Below are 14,149 nucleotides of genomic sequence, written 5' to 3' on the forward strand. Positions count from 1 at the left end.
GCAAGTTTTCAAGTACCCTGTGTGGAATCTGCTAGTTTTTAGATGTTGATGCCTACAGTTTGTCCCTCCTCATTATTGTGCTGATTGCACAGATGCTATTGTTTCTAAATGCTTTAGGAAATGATAGAGTCTAGATGTTTTGGGAAATCAGTAACTTATATGTGTGTGTGTTGAAACATTTATACTCAATGGAGTTACACCTGGTAGTCTTATTTTTCCTTTTACCCTCTTTGAAAGTCAGTGTGGTTGTGGCTATTAAGAGATCGATGTGAGGGTCTCCATTGGTCTAGAGAATCAGCTGTGAATTCTCAGCTCTGCCAGCACCCACAGAACTTACCAGGGGCCTCCCATCCGTCCTGTAGTGCCTGGTAGAGGGATCTCGGCTCTCCCTGGGCTGTGAAGAACAAGTCCCCTCCAGTAGATAAATATCCCATCATTTCACAGTGTGGCACCCAAGCTTGATTATAGTCATGTTTATTTGTAAGCTTTCTTTTTTTCTGCTTCTTTTACATACATGGACATAACTCACTTTCTGTGTTTGCTTTTCTACCACAGACACGGGAGCAGAAAGACAGGCACTAAAAGAAAATGTGTATCCTAAATTGAGAGAATTCTGCAGAGAAAACTATGGATTAGAATTTCAGGTAACTATGATATTAATTTCACATTTAACTTTATCAGCTAAACAACTAATGTTTGTTTCTTGTCACAACTTAGGTATTATAAAACACAAGTTTTAAGCTCTGAAAAATGTCATTTCTTTAAGCATGGATGAAAAGAAACACTGGAAAATAGAAGTAAAATATTTCATCATTTTTGAGGTTTTGCACTTTTGCTCTCTGCTTCTTGGACCCTACTCATTACTGGCTCATCTTTTTCTTTGAACCATGTTTATTTGCTTTGTTGCTAACCTCCACTAACATAAAAAGGCGAAGGTTGCAGAGTACCTGCCTTCACACTGGCATCTCAGGAAACATTGTGCATCTAAAAATTGAAACTGGGATTTCCCTGGCAGTCCAGTGGTTAGAGCACCATGCTTCCACTGCCGAGGGTATGGGTTCAGTCCAGTAGTGATGAGTAATGGGAACTAAGTCAGGGAGAATGAGTCAGGGAACTAAGATCCTACAAGCTGTGCAGCCGCCCAGCCAAAAAAAAAGGAAAAGAAAAAAAAATACAAATTGGGATCAGTCCTCTCACAAGTACTTCTTTTTAGCATCTTGACTAGTCCTTGCCTTCCACTTCACCTTTTAGTTTTTATTCACATTGTCAAATGTCCTTTTTCCCAAGCATTTCAGAGTTTACCATTTACCAAGAAAAAATATCATCAGCATTTCAAGAAGCTGTAACTGTGCACATCATTGCTGAAATCCATAAACCTGGCATTGTAGACAACCGTCAATTTGGCCATCTAATACAGAAGTGCTAGGAGACACTGGTCATATCCTGGGCATCCAGAATATTTTGAAGGAAATGTCTCCTGCAACAGATAGCATTTTGTAGTGAGAATTTGTTAACCTCATTCACAGTGAACATCTTAACTGCTATCTGAACTACATGTTTACATTGTTAAGTAAGGAGTATGGACTAGAGGTTTGTAGTGTAAGAGTACAAAATGTGCCATTGTTAATGGAAGAAAATTTCACCCTTCATTTGTTTCTTCCTGAATAATGTTGACCCTTGAACAATGCAGGGGTTAGAGGTGCTGACCCTCTGCACAGTTGAAAATCCATGCGTAACTTTACAGTCAGCCCTCTGCATCCACAGTCCCTCTGTATCTGCCATTTCTCTCCATAGCTGCAGATTCAGTCAACCATGGGTCATTTCATGCTATAGAACTCACTAGTAAAAAAGAGCCACACATAAGTGGACCCATGCAGTTAAAACCTGTGTTATTTCAAGAGTCAACTGTAAATATGTCATCTTGGTATACCTCATAATGCCTTCTAATATGATGTATAAAATTATAGTTTCAGAATGGCTTTAATCTTAATGCTTAGTATCCATCAGCAACAAGCTAATACAACACAAATATTGAAGAGTTACTCATAAGTCACTGTTTACTTGAAAAACTGTGAACCTAGATTCCTTGTTGTGAAATCAGCACTACTTTATACAAGGACTCTGGTTCTACCGATAACAGGGTCTCGACCGTTAAAAAAAAAAAGATATGTTGAAGTTTCCAAAGACTAAGACATTCCTTGGGGTCTCAGTTAGTATATAACCCAAGTATTCCTTGGATTCTACTGATAACAGGGTCTTGACTGTTAAAAAAAAAAAGATGATATGTCAGAGTTTCCAAAAACTAAGACATTCCTTTGGGATTCAGTTAGTATAAAGAAATATGTCTAACATATCAATCCCATCTTTGAGTTTATTTGGGTTTTCATCACTTTTGTTAGTAGAAGGTTGAGCTGTAGAACAGCTGCCATAAAACATGAAATTGATTAGGATTAGGTGAAGGGGAAAAAATACACATTTTTGAAATTATAAGCAGATACAGGAGAAGACCAACCCTGGGATTTCTTTGGAAGGAATGATGCTAAAGCTGAAACTCCAGTACTTTGGCCACCTCATGTGAAGAGTTGACTGATTGGAAAAGACTTTGATGCTGGGAGGGATTGGGGGCAGGAGGAGAAGGGGACGACAGAGGATGAGATGGCTGGATGGCATCACTGACTTGATGGACACAAGTCTGAGTGAACTCCGGGAGATGGTGATGGACAGGGAGGCCTGGCGTGCTGCGATTCATGGGGTCGCAAAGAGTCGGACACGACTGAGCGACTGAACTGAACAGGAGAAGACAAATAAAGCCAAGGGGAAAATGTAGAAGGCAAGGTCCCTAGAAGAAATTAATGACAAGGATCATTCCAGGCAAGTATATTGAATCCATTGATGAGAGGCTCACAGCAGGGAAAATAGCATTGGGTAAAGTATGGCATGGAATTGACTCCCAACTCTTTTTTTTTTTTTTTTGACTCTCAGGTCTTGACTGCGAGTGATTTAACCCACCCCCTTGTCCTTCACAGGCTTCTCTCATAGCTCAGTTGGTAAAGAATCCACCTGCAATGCAAGAGATCCCGGTTTGGTTCCTGGGTCAGGAACATCCCCTGGAGAAGGGATAGGCTACCCACTCCAGTATTCTTGGACTTCCCTTGTGGCTCAGCTGGTAAAGATTCCAGCTGCAAGAAAGGAGACCAGGGTTCGATCCCTGGGTTGGGAAGATCCCCTGGAGAAGGGAAAGACTATCCACTCCAGTGTTCTGGCCTGAAGAATTCCATGCTGCAAGAAAGGAGACCTGGGTTTGATCCCTGGGTTGGGAAGATCCCCTGGAGAAGAGAAAGACTACCCACTCCAGTGTTCTGGCCTGAAAAACCCCATGGACTGTAGAGTGCATGGGGTCACAAAGAGTTGGACAAGACTGAGTGACTTTCACTTTCACTTTCTGGTCCTTCACTATCTAAAATGAGTTGTCACAGCTTACAAATCTGAGGTTGTATTTGCTCTTTACCTTCCAGGCTTCTAAGCTCAAGTACATAATATCTGAATCTAAGAATACACCTCTTAGCATAGTCTTCCCTTATAGGTTGATTATAGATCTTGCGGAGGCTGTGCTGGGCTCACTGTGTATGGTTCTTGGAACCATAAAGAAATGGTTCTCTTTTCCAACTGCAGCAGAATATGCCAGAAGCTTCATGACAAAAAAAAAAAATAGTTTACCTGTACCGAGTCCTGAATTCCATCTTTGTGCACTGAACACAGGAGAAATGTATTTCCTAGAATTACTCAGACATACCAAGCTATTTCATGCCTTCTTGCCTTTGCTGTTCTCACTGCCTACAGTGCTTTTCTTCTGGTACTTCCTCTGCTTCACCTCCTAAGTCCTACTCATGGAGATTCTTCCTGCCTCACCTTAAGTCATGCCCCTCTTGTTCTTGCCCACTTCTCTGCAACTGTGTGTCTTTCCATTTGGTTCCCTGAAGACTTCAAGCCTATTCCCATTTAAGGATTTTGATCTGGCTGTTCTCTCTGTAGGAATGCTCACTGCTTCATCTTTACATGGGTGCTTTCTTACTGTTCTTCAAGTCTCTGCTTAAACGTCATTTCCTAGAGATGCTTCTATAATGACTCAATCTGAAATAAGCCCCTAGGTGTGCTCTCTTTTATATCATCCTATTTTAGTTCTTTGCATAGCATATGTCAGTGTTGGATATTTTTCTTGTTTACTCTTGTATTGGCTCTCTTGCTTCAAGAAGCAAGAAACAATCTTTCTCTCAAGATTGTTCCACAAGTACAGAGACTTGTCTGTCTTCATGACAGCTACATATCCTGATCCTAGAATAATGCCTGGCTCATAGTAACACTCCAAAACAATGAGTTGAATGAGTGAAGTCTCAGCCCAACCATTATCTGCTTAAAGAATCATTCTCTGATAGCCCTATTCCTCTCGGCTTATGCCACATACCCGGATCCCCTAAAACCCTGTGCATAACTTCCAGTCATTCATCTGGTTCATTTAAGAAGTGTTTGTTGACCATCAGCAACATGCCAGACAACATTCCAAGTGCTGGGAATACAGGAAGAAATCATCAGACCCTCTTTCTGTGGAGCTTTGAATATTGTTGAGAGAGGCAGACAATAAATGGCAAATTCCAGTGGTAATAGATGCATTTTATTGAATAAATGCTTTTTTAAAAAGTAAAGCATGATAAAGGGAGGTAGGGAATACTGGGTGGTCAGAGAAGGACTCAGTCATATCTGCTCAGCCTTTGAGCAGATATCTCCAGAAAGTGATAGAGAAAATCATGCAGATGTTTTGGAAGGAAAATCCCAGATATAGGCAACTAGAAAAGGGGTTTTGATGAGAATGTGTTCAGAACATTCTGGTCTTGTTAAAAAGGCTGAGTAGTAATAGAGTTGAGTAAGGGAAATGATTGTAGGAGATGACATCAAAGGCAGATCATATGGAAATTTACGGACTAAGATTAAGGACTTACAGTTTTCCTCAGTAAGAGGGGGAAGACATGATATGATTTATGTTTAACAGGTTCAGGGAGCTAGTAAGGGGTGGGAAGTGATGGCAGAAGCAGGAAGATGGTGCAAGTAAGGAATCATTGTACAGACTAGAATGAGCAGTTAGCAGATATCTGGTTAGATGAATTTTTCATCACCTGTCTATAAAGTCTCAAAGTTCTCAGGACTGGAATTGTGTCTTATTCAACTTATCCCAGTAATCAAGTAGCTGACACATAGTGAGCCATTTGGGGTTAAATCTTTATTGAACTAAGTTGATAGACTGTGGAGTTACACTTTAACAGTGTCATGTACTTTTATCTCTGTGCCTGTTTGACAAACTGTTTGCTGCTGCTGCTAAGTCGCTTCAGTCATGTCCGATTCTGTGCGACCCCATAGTCAGCAGCCCACCAGGCTCCGCCGTCCCTGGGATTCTCCAGGCAAGAACACTGGTGTGGGTTGCCATTTCCTTCTCCAAACTGTTTTAGTATTTCTTTTATTTAGTATTAGTATTTAGTATTTCTTTTATTTTTTAATCTAAACTAAGAGTTTTTTGGCTGCCCTGGCTCCTGGTTGCTGCATGTGGGCTTTCTCTAGTGGCAGTACATGGGCTTCCCTTTGCATTGGCTTCCCTTGTTGCATGGGCACAGGCTCTGGGGCACATGGGCTTTAGTCGTTTCATCTTCTGGGCTCTAGAGTGTAGGCTCAGTAGTTGTGGTGCACAGGCCTAGTTGCCCCTTGGCATATGAGCTCCTGGTCCCCCGACCATGGATCAAACCCTTGTCCCCTGCATTGCAAGGCAAATTCTTAATCACACCACCAGGGAAGTCCCTAAAATAAGATTTTTAATGAAAATGCATCAGCCTGTCTGATTATGTGAACTTCAGCTAATTCCATGTGTGATATATACCTAGTTGACTGCTCAGAGATGGGACCATTGAATAAAAAGAATGTCAAACCTACTCAGAGTAGAAAGCATACGTGGCTCAGGGAAAGACAGGGTATGTAAGTAAGAGGATATTTGATTGGCCAGTGTTCGGTAAGTGCCCATGGCTATGGAAAAGAGGATAGAAAGGAAGAACAGGGAAATAAATGGGGAAAAATAAAGTCAGATTGGGGTAAAAGCAGGTGGTACAGGACCCAGTAAATAAAGGGCTTTAATTATATGTCCACAGGCCATCCATCTTGCTTTCCGATGCTTTCTGTCCATTCTCACTGCTAAGCCCCTGATCTAACACTCATTGCTTCAAAAAATCAAATGAGCAAAGACAATCCTAACTTATCTTGGTCTCTGCTTACCCACAGTAGGTTGCAAGTCCTAGAGGAAGAGACTAGTCCTCACTTATTTTTAAGTCCCCAGGGCTTGGGAAGAAGATTCAACATTTACTGGATTTGGTAAAAGTGTGTCAGCAGAACTGCCTTACACCATCGTCCTACGTGAGTTTTCCTATAATTACCAGAGTAACCATACTTAAATGTAAGGTTGTCAGTTTCTTTGCTTAAAACCTTACAGTGGCTCCCTGCTGCTTACAGGCTCCCTCTATACTAGGATCCCAGCTGTCTTTCCACCTTCATCCACCCATTCTTCCCAGAATAAACAGGCCATCCTCGACCTGTCCTTGGAGCGCATCTTGCCATTTAGTCATTCCTGACTTTAAAAGCTCATTTGCTGCATCTGTTTCAGTTTTCCTTTCTTATTACAAATACTCTTTCTCCTGTGCTTCCTGCCCTTCAGAATCCAGCTCCAGGCCTTGCTTTCTAAGAAGTTTTTTTCAGATTCCCAAATATCCCCTTTCTCTTGCCTGAATTCTTAGCAGTCTCCCCCATCCCAGCACTGCAGGTACCCTGAGCAGGAGTACACCTGATGAGGGCAGGGACCTCTAACAGTACCTGATTGATCTGGGCACTTAGCTGCTGGTGCATTTTGAAAGCAATTTCATTTCAGTCAGCCACTCAACTTAGTATCATTTCTTAAGAATTCCTTCTGATAGCAAACATTTTGAGCACGCACCTCATATTTATCTCACATCATCTTAGAAACCAGAGCTTTCCTGATAGCTCAGTTGGTAAAGAATCCACCTGCCATGCAGGAGACCCCAGTTTGATTCCTGGGTCGGGAAGATTCCCTGCAGAAGGGATAGGCTACCCACTCCAGTTATTCTTGGACTTCCCTTGTGGCTTAACCAGTAAAGAATTCGCCCGCAATGCGGGAAAGCTGGGTTCGATCCCTGGGTTAGGAAGATCCCCTGGAGAAGGGAAAGGCTACCCACTCCAGACATGGAGTCACAAAGAGTCAGACATAACTGAGCGACTTTCACTTCACTTCTTCTTAGTAATCCTGTCTTCCTTTCTTCACCTTTAGCATCCATTAAACCCCAAATACCTGCGGATTTTCCTCCTAAGTATTTCTTCAGTCTGTGCCGTCTGTCCTAGTCTGTATTACTGTCACCTTGATTATTCAGTAGATTATCTTGCCGGCCTGTTTACCTTCATCTCCTCCTTCTCCTTCCCAACATCAATCCCTCCATCCCCGGACCTCCTCCATCGTATTACTGCTGTGGTATCTCTGAAATACAAATCGACTCTTTCATCCACAAGACACGTTTTGTGCTTCTCAGCCTGAAGTGCGAGGTTCTCTTTTCCATTTCCCCCATTGCCCACCCCAGTCTACTACCGAGTCCTGTCTGGCCCCTCCTCCACAGGCAGCCTGTTTTAGCCTTTATAATCTACATTTGTGGGCTTCCCCGGTGGCTCAGTGTTAAAGAATCTACTTGCAATACAGGAGACCTGGGCTTGATCCCTGGGTCGGGAAGATCCCTTGGAGAAGGAAATGGCAACCCACTCCAGTATTCTTGCCTGGGAATCCCATGGACAGAGTAGTCTGGCAGGCTACAGTGCATGGGATTGGAAAGAGTCAGACATGACTTAGTGACTCAGTAACAACAATCTATGTTCAGTTTCCCAAATAGATTCTTTTTATTCCCCTGAGTCTCCAGACTCACTGTGCCCTCTGTGTGGTGTACCCTTAAATTGTCCCCCATGCCAATGACTAGAAAATTTTCTACTTTAATAGCATGTATCATATTGTTTTAATTGATTTTAAAAGGTTGTTTTTTTTCTTCCCCCACTAACTGGAAGCTCCTTGAGGTCAGAAGTCATATTATTTATATATTTTTATCACCAGTCTTTTTTAGAGACCCTATTTCATCTTATATACATAATAAATGTTGATTACAGTGAATTGATTGATTAAATGAATAAGACCCAGAAGGTGAGAGTCTTGACCAGGGCTGTGCAAAAGAAATATAATGGGAGGCACAGGTACAAGTCACAAATGCAATTAAATTTTCCAACTACATTTTAAAAAGTAGAAGGAAAAAAAAATTTTTTAAGAATGTATTTTATTTAAGTCATTTTATATCCAAAGCATCATTTCAACATATCAGTTCAGTTCAGTCGCTCAGTCGTGACCGACTCTGCGACCCCATGAATCGCAGCACACCAGGCCTCCCTGTCCATCACCATCTCCCGGAGTTCACTCAAACTCATGCCCATCAAGTTGGTGATGCCATCCAGCCATCTCATCCTCTGTCGTCACCTTCTCCTCCTGCCGCCAATCCCTCCCAGCATCAGAGTCTTTTCTAATGAGTCAACTCTTCACATGAGGTGGCCAAAGTACTGGAGTTTCAGCTTTAGCATCAGTCCTTCCAAAGAACACGCAGGGCTAATCTCCTTTAGGATGGACTGGTTGGATCTCCTTGCAGTCCAAGGGACTCTTAAGAGTCTTCTTCAACACCACAGTTCAAAAGCATCAATTCTTCGGCACTCAGCTTTCTTCACAGTCCAACTCTTGCATCATACATGACTGGAAAAACCATAGCCTTGACTAGACGGACATTTGTTGGCAAAGTAATGTCTCTGCTTTTCAATATGCTATCTAGGTTGGTCATAACTTTTCTTCCAAGGAGTAAGCGTCTTTTAACATCATGGCTGCAGTCACCATCTACAGTGATTTTGGAGCCCAAGAAAATAAAGTCTGACACTGTTTCCGCTCTTTCCCCATCTATTTGCCATGAAGTGATGGGACCGGATGCCGTGATCTTTGTTTTCTGAATATTGAGCTTTAAGCCAACTTTTTCACTCTTCTCTTTTACTGTGATCAAGAGGCTTTTTAGTTCCTCTTCACTTTCTGCCATAAGGGTGGTGTCATCTGCATATCTGAGGTTATTGATATTTCTCCCAGCAATCTTGATTCCAGCTTGTGCTTCTTCCAGCCCAGCTTTTCTCAGGATGTACTCTTCATAGAAGTTAAATAAGCAGGGTGACAATATACAGCCTTGTATACACTGGACTTTGAAGACTTAGTGTGAAAAAAGGATATAGGATAACTCAGTAATTTTTATGTTGCTTATTTCAACATACATATGAGTACATATTTTATACTCATAACACATCCTGATTCAGACTGGCCACATTTCAGGTGCTCAGCAGCCGTATGTGGTCAGTGGCTTCCATGTGGGTCTGTGAAGTTCGAGAGGGAGTGGTCAGGGTGAGGCCATTCTAACAGGGAGGAGAGCCCAGGGATGTGTCCTGCTGCAGGTGATGGAGAGACTTCATTAGAGGAGCTGAAGTGGGGATGGAAATTCATTTGAACATGTTTTAAAAAATCCAGATGATGATTCAGAAAATAATTTTTCACTATTCACATTAGTAACTCATATTTAATCACTTTGGGACACTGCATCAGTAGAGTATGTCAACAACAAAACACACACACACAGTGTAAAAGCCATGAATCATGTTTTTTGGTGTCTCACTGCGGACTGTAGCCCAGGAGACAGCCTCTCAGAGAGCTCTGAGAAACTGTTCCAAGGGGTAAGGGGAGATGGGTACATCTGTGATTTTGGCAAAGTAATGAGCATGCAATAAACCATGCATCTCAGTAGAAGGTTGCTTCTGGTCACCAGGAACAGGTATCTTAATTAATGACTTTAGTGCTTTTGTAACTATGGAAAGATGCAAAAATCCAGGTTCATAAAATTTATATGAAGGCCTATCCCACCAGGTTCCCCAGAATACGGAGGGCTCCAGTCTCCTTTCAGGGTATGTTGAAGGTCAGTGACTCCAGTGGCTAATGACTTAATTCTTGTAGAACTGGATGGTGAGCAACTTTCTACAGTTGTCAGGTTCATAACCTGAAATAGTTAATGCAACTTTCAAATATGCTATGGAATTGGGACTAAGTAACTAAATGAGGCAACAGACTAAAGCTTATGGTCAAGCAGTTCATTTGCCTGCTATCTTAAGACTTAAATTTACTTGAAATTAAAAGAGGAAGGTGATGGAAATGCTTATTTCCCAGTATTAGATGAACAGTCCTTGTCTTGATAAGTGCCATTTGTTACCTATTTCAGTGTTGCTAAATATGGATTTTTTTTTTTAAATTACCCGAAAACTCTTGCAATTATCTGTAACAACTTGGTTTCAGAGCAGGAACTCCTGGGCTGGCCCAGTCCTTTTCCTTCTCTCTGCCAGGCAAGTGTTGAGTTCCTAGTGTGTAGGGAAGTGTGAGTGAACTCTGCAGCTCCAGTCAGCAGGAAGACCTTGCCAAACCTGCTCTCTGCCCCACGTTGACATTATGGTACTGCTTGAAGGCACCAGAGTGACCAGTGCTCATCCTTGGTGAAGGTGCTTCCTGAGGCCCCTTTGGTTTAGAATTTTCTCTTCTTTGCCTGAGGTTCCATCTCTTCATATTTCCTTTGGCAGCACAGGTCCAGACCTATCTGCCTTTTTTCATCTCTAGACCCTGAGTTAGATGTCATCTTCTAAGCTGGTGCCTGTGTGAGTGAGCCTCATGTCAGCATCTCTACCCGCTCCTCTCTATAGTTACAGGAAGGTAATTACGTATGCTTCTACCTCATTGACTATGCTAAAGCCTTTGACTGTGTGGATCACAACAAACTGTGGAAAATTCTTAAAGAGATGGGAATACCAGACCACCTTACCTGCCTCCTGAGAAATCTATATGCAGGTCAAGAAGCAACAGTTAGACATAGAACAACAGACTGGTTCAAAATTGGCAAAGGAGTACATCAAGGTTGTATATTGTCACCCTGCTTATTTAACTTATATACAGAGTATATCATGAGAAAGGCCCGGCTGGATGAAGCACAAGCTGGAATCAAGATTGCCAGGAGAAACATCAATAACCTCAGATACACAGATGACACCATCCTTATGGCAGAAAGTGAACAGGAACTGAAGAGTCTCTTGATGAAAGGGAAAGAGGAGAGTGGAAAAAGCTGGCTTAAAGCTCAACAGTCAAAAATCCAAGATCTGGCATTCTGTCCCATCACACCATGGCAAATAGATGGGGCAACAATGGAAACAGTAAGAAACTTTATTTTCTTGGGCTCCAAAACCACTGCAGATGGAGATTGCAGCCATGAAATTAAAAGACACTTGCTCCTTGGAAGAAAAGCTGTGACCAACCTAGGAAGCATATTAAAAAGCAGAGACATTACTTTGCCAACGAAGGTCCGTCTAGTCAAAGCTATGGTTTTTCCAGTCATGTATGGATGTGAGAGTTGGACCATAAAGAAAGCTGAGCACCGAAAAATTGATGCTTTTGGACTATGATGTTGGAGAAGACTCTTGAGAGTCCCTTGAACTGCAAGGATATCAAACCAGTCAATCCTAAAGGAAATCAGTCCCGAATAGTCATTGTAAGGTCTGATGCCAAAGCTGAAGCTCCAAATACTTAGGCCACCTGAAGCAAAGAACTGACTCCTTTGAAAAGATCCTGATGCTGGGAAAGATTGAAGGCAAGAGGAGAAGGGGACAACAGAGGATGAGATGGTTGGATGGCATCACCAACTCAATGGACATGAGTTTGAGCAAGCTCTGGGAGTTGGTGATGGACAGGGAAGCCTGGTGTGCTGCAGTCCATGGGGTCACAGATTCGGACACAACTGAGCAACTGAACAGAATTGAATTGTTTTTTGATGTTAAAGTATCAAAAATGGAACCCGTCTTTCTCCCTTTGCCCAGTTTCCCAGTTGTTACCATTCCTCAGTCTTCTAGACTTTAAAATCTTGGCTCACAGTCCATTCTACACCCTTTACAACCTAGATCCAAATAGCTGTTCCCTTTGATTCACTGGACATAGTGTTTCCTAGTAGTTCACTGTGTCTTTTGATTTCACAGGGCTCTGTCTTTACTCAGGCTTCCATATCTTGATAGCTGAATGTCTATGGTAACATTTTCTTGATCTTTCCTTACCCTGGGTTGTGTTGTGTTCTGATCCAGACTATACACAGCAGCTACTCACATAATCTTCTTTGAACTGTATTTACCAAATTTCATTCATTCTAAGATGCATGTTTTTTCATCTCAGAAATTAGTATTTGTCTTACAAATAGTGTGTCATGGTGTAATTGACAGTGCATTTCTATTTTAGTGAAATGTACGATATTAGAGCAGCCTACTACTGGTGATGCTTTGTATTCAGTAGGATATAACACTTTACGTAATTTATGGGATACAGTGGAAATGGCATATGTTTTTCTGTTAGAAAGACTAGAACTCAAATTCTAGGTCTGCAAATTATCCTGTGAGTCTGGGGAAATTGTTTGATCATTTTGCCACACAGCTGACCCCTCTGAAAAATGAATGGGATAGTACTTATCTTCCAGGATTGCTATGAGAATTCAGTGAGAGAACACAGCATACCTGGCATGTGGAAAGCACTTAACCAATGTTCTTTTTTTTTTTTTTTTAATCCCTATTTTAAGTCTTTCTCTTGATTAAGAATCTGGCATAATGAAATTATTCACATGCATTTTTCCTTTGCCTTTTTTTAATATGGTAAAAGGCCTTTGATCAAGACATCTGTCTGGGGTGGTGCTTTGTGTCTGGTGCAGAAGGAATGTGAATAGGAAGAATATTCAAGAAATATGTCTTGTACACAAGAAAGGCTTATGCAGCCAGACAAAAACCTTGGAAGTCACACTATTAGCTTGTAAGAAGATAAATTCCTTAAATCACTTATTTAGCATATTAGTCAGCACTGAGGACTCTGACCCTGGAGATCTGCTACGTAGAGAAGAAGGCCCAGCTTGTCAGTAAGGCAGAGCTAGGACCCGTCTGACGCGGTCTCTAGGAAAATGATGAAGGAGACAGAGGGGCAGAGTTCAGTAGACTTGCTAGCCCATCCCCTTTCTCGGAGCTGGGCTTCAGAAAAGGGGAGGTGGGTTAGATAAATGAGAACAGCTTGCCTCTGCTCTCTGCTTAGGACTCTGGAAAGAGCTAGCCTCACAGCAGTCCCCGCTCTGCCCCTGCCTCTGCCGGCAGACCCAGATGTGGCCACAGATGGCCATGGCAACAGGCGGCCATGAGATTTACCTTCTCAAGCTGCCCTCCATTACCGTGTATCACACATGCTGAGACAGAGCTGCTGTTATTCTCGAGGACAGGCAGAGGTGAACACACCTCTCCTAGGGTGGAAACACTGGATGGAGGGTGGGCCCAAGGCCTGGACTCCTCATCCTCAGCAGGGCAGGGTGGCCATAGTTGGCTGCAGGGTAGTACCAGGCTCTGACCAATCTGAGAGGGAAAAAGGCCAGTATACCTAGGTTAGAGCTGCCCCAGCCAGCCATGCTGCCAGTGATGGCCATCACCTGGGACTGTGCCCTGGTGATCCGTTTTTCCCTTTCAGGATATGAGGCCACCCAGACATCATCTTAGGAAAAGAAGGAGGGGATGGGGAAGCTACAGTTTTTCCAAGAGTCAGCATCTTGATTCAAAAAAGAATAAGCACTTAGTAAAGAGTCCTTGGAAATAGCAATTCAAACTAGGGTTTAAACTGAATAGAACAGAAGCTCATTTTATCCTGATAACCAGAGGATAGAGACTTAGACAGCAGACCAAACCAACTTTAGACAAAATAAAGAAGTTATATTCTCTGTGTCCATCCAAGATATACACAGGTCAGTGAAATTATGTGAGTCTTATTATTAGTTTGACCTTACTAACAATTACTGGACCAGTCAATTCCTTAGTCTCGCACTGAGGGTCCATCATCAGTTGTGTTGACATGCTTTTCCTCTACTGCACCTTCTTGCACCACCACCCTCAAGTT

The 14,149-nt window shown here is 42.3% G+C and overlaps 1 protein-coding gene across 1 annotated transcript in view; it reads left to right on the plus strand.

Moving 5' to 3' along the window:
• Nucleotides 1–14,149, plus strand: part of NWD2 (NACHT and WD repeat domain containing 2) — a 237,329-nt gene that overhangs the window by 92,237 nt on the left and 130,943 nt on the right. The window contains exon 2 of the mRNA XM_069593826.1: nucleotides 556–644. Within this exon, the coding sequence (XP_069449927.1) occupies nucleotides 556–644 (89 nt within the window). The remainder of the gene's footprint in view (nucleotides 1–555; nucleotides 645–14,149) is intronic.

Source organism: Ovis canadensis, chromosome 6 (assembly GCF_042477335.2).
Source record: "Ovis canadensis isolate MfBH-ARS-UI-01 breed Bighorn chromosome 6, ARS-UI_OviCan_v2, whole genome shotgun sequence".
In the NCBI taxonomy this organism is placed as follows: Eukaryota; Metazoa; Chordata; class Mammalia; order Artiodactyla; family Bovidae; genus Ovis; species Ovis canadensis.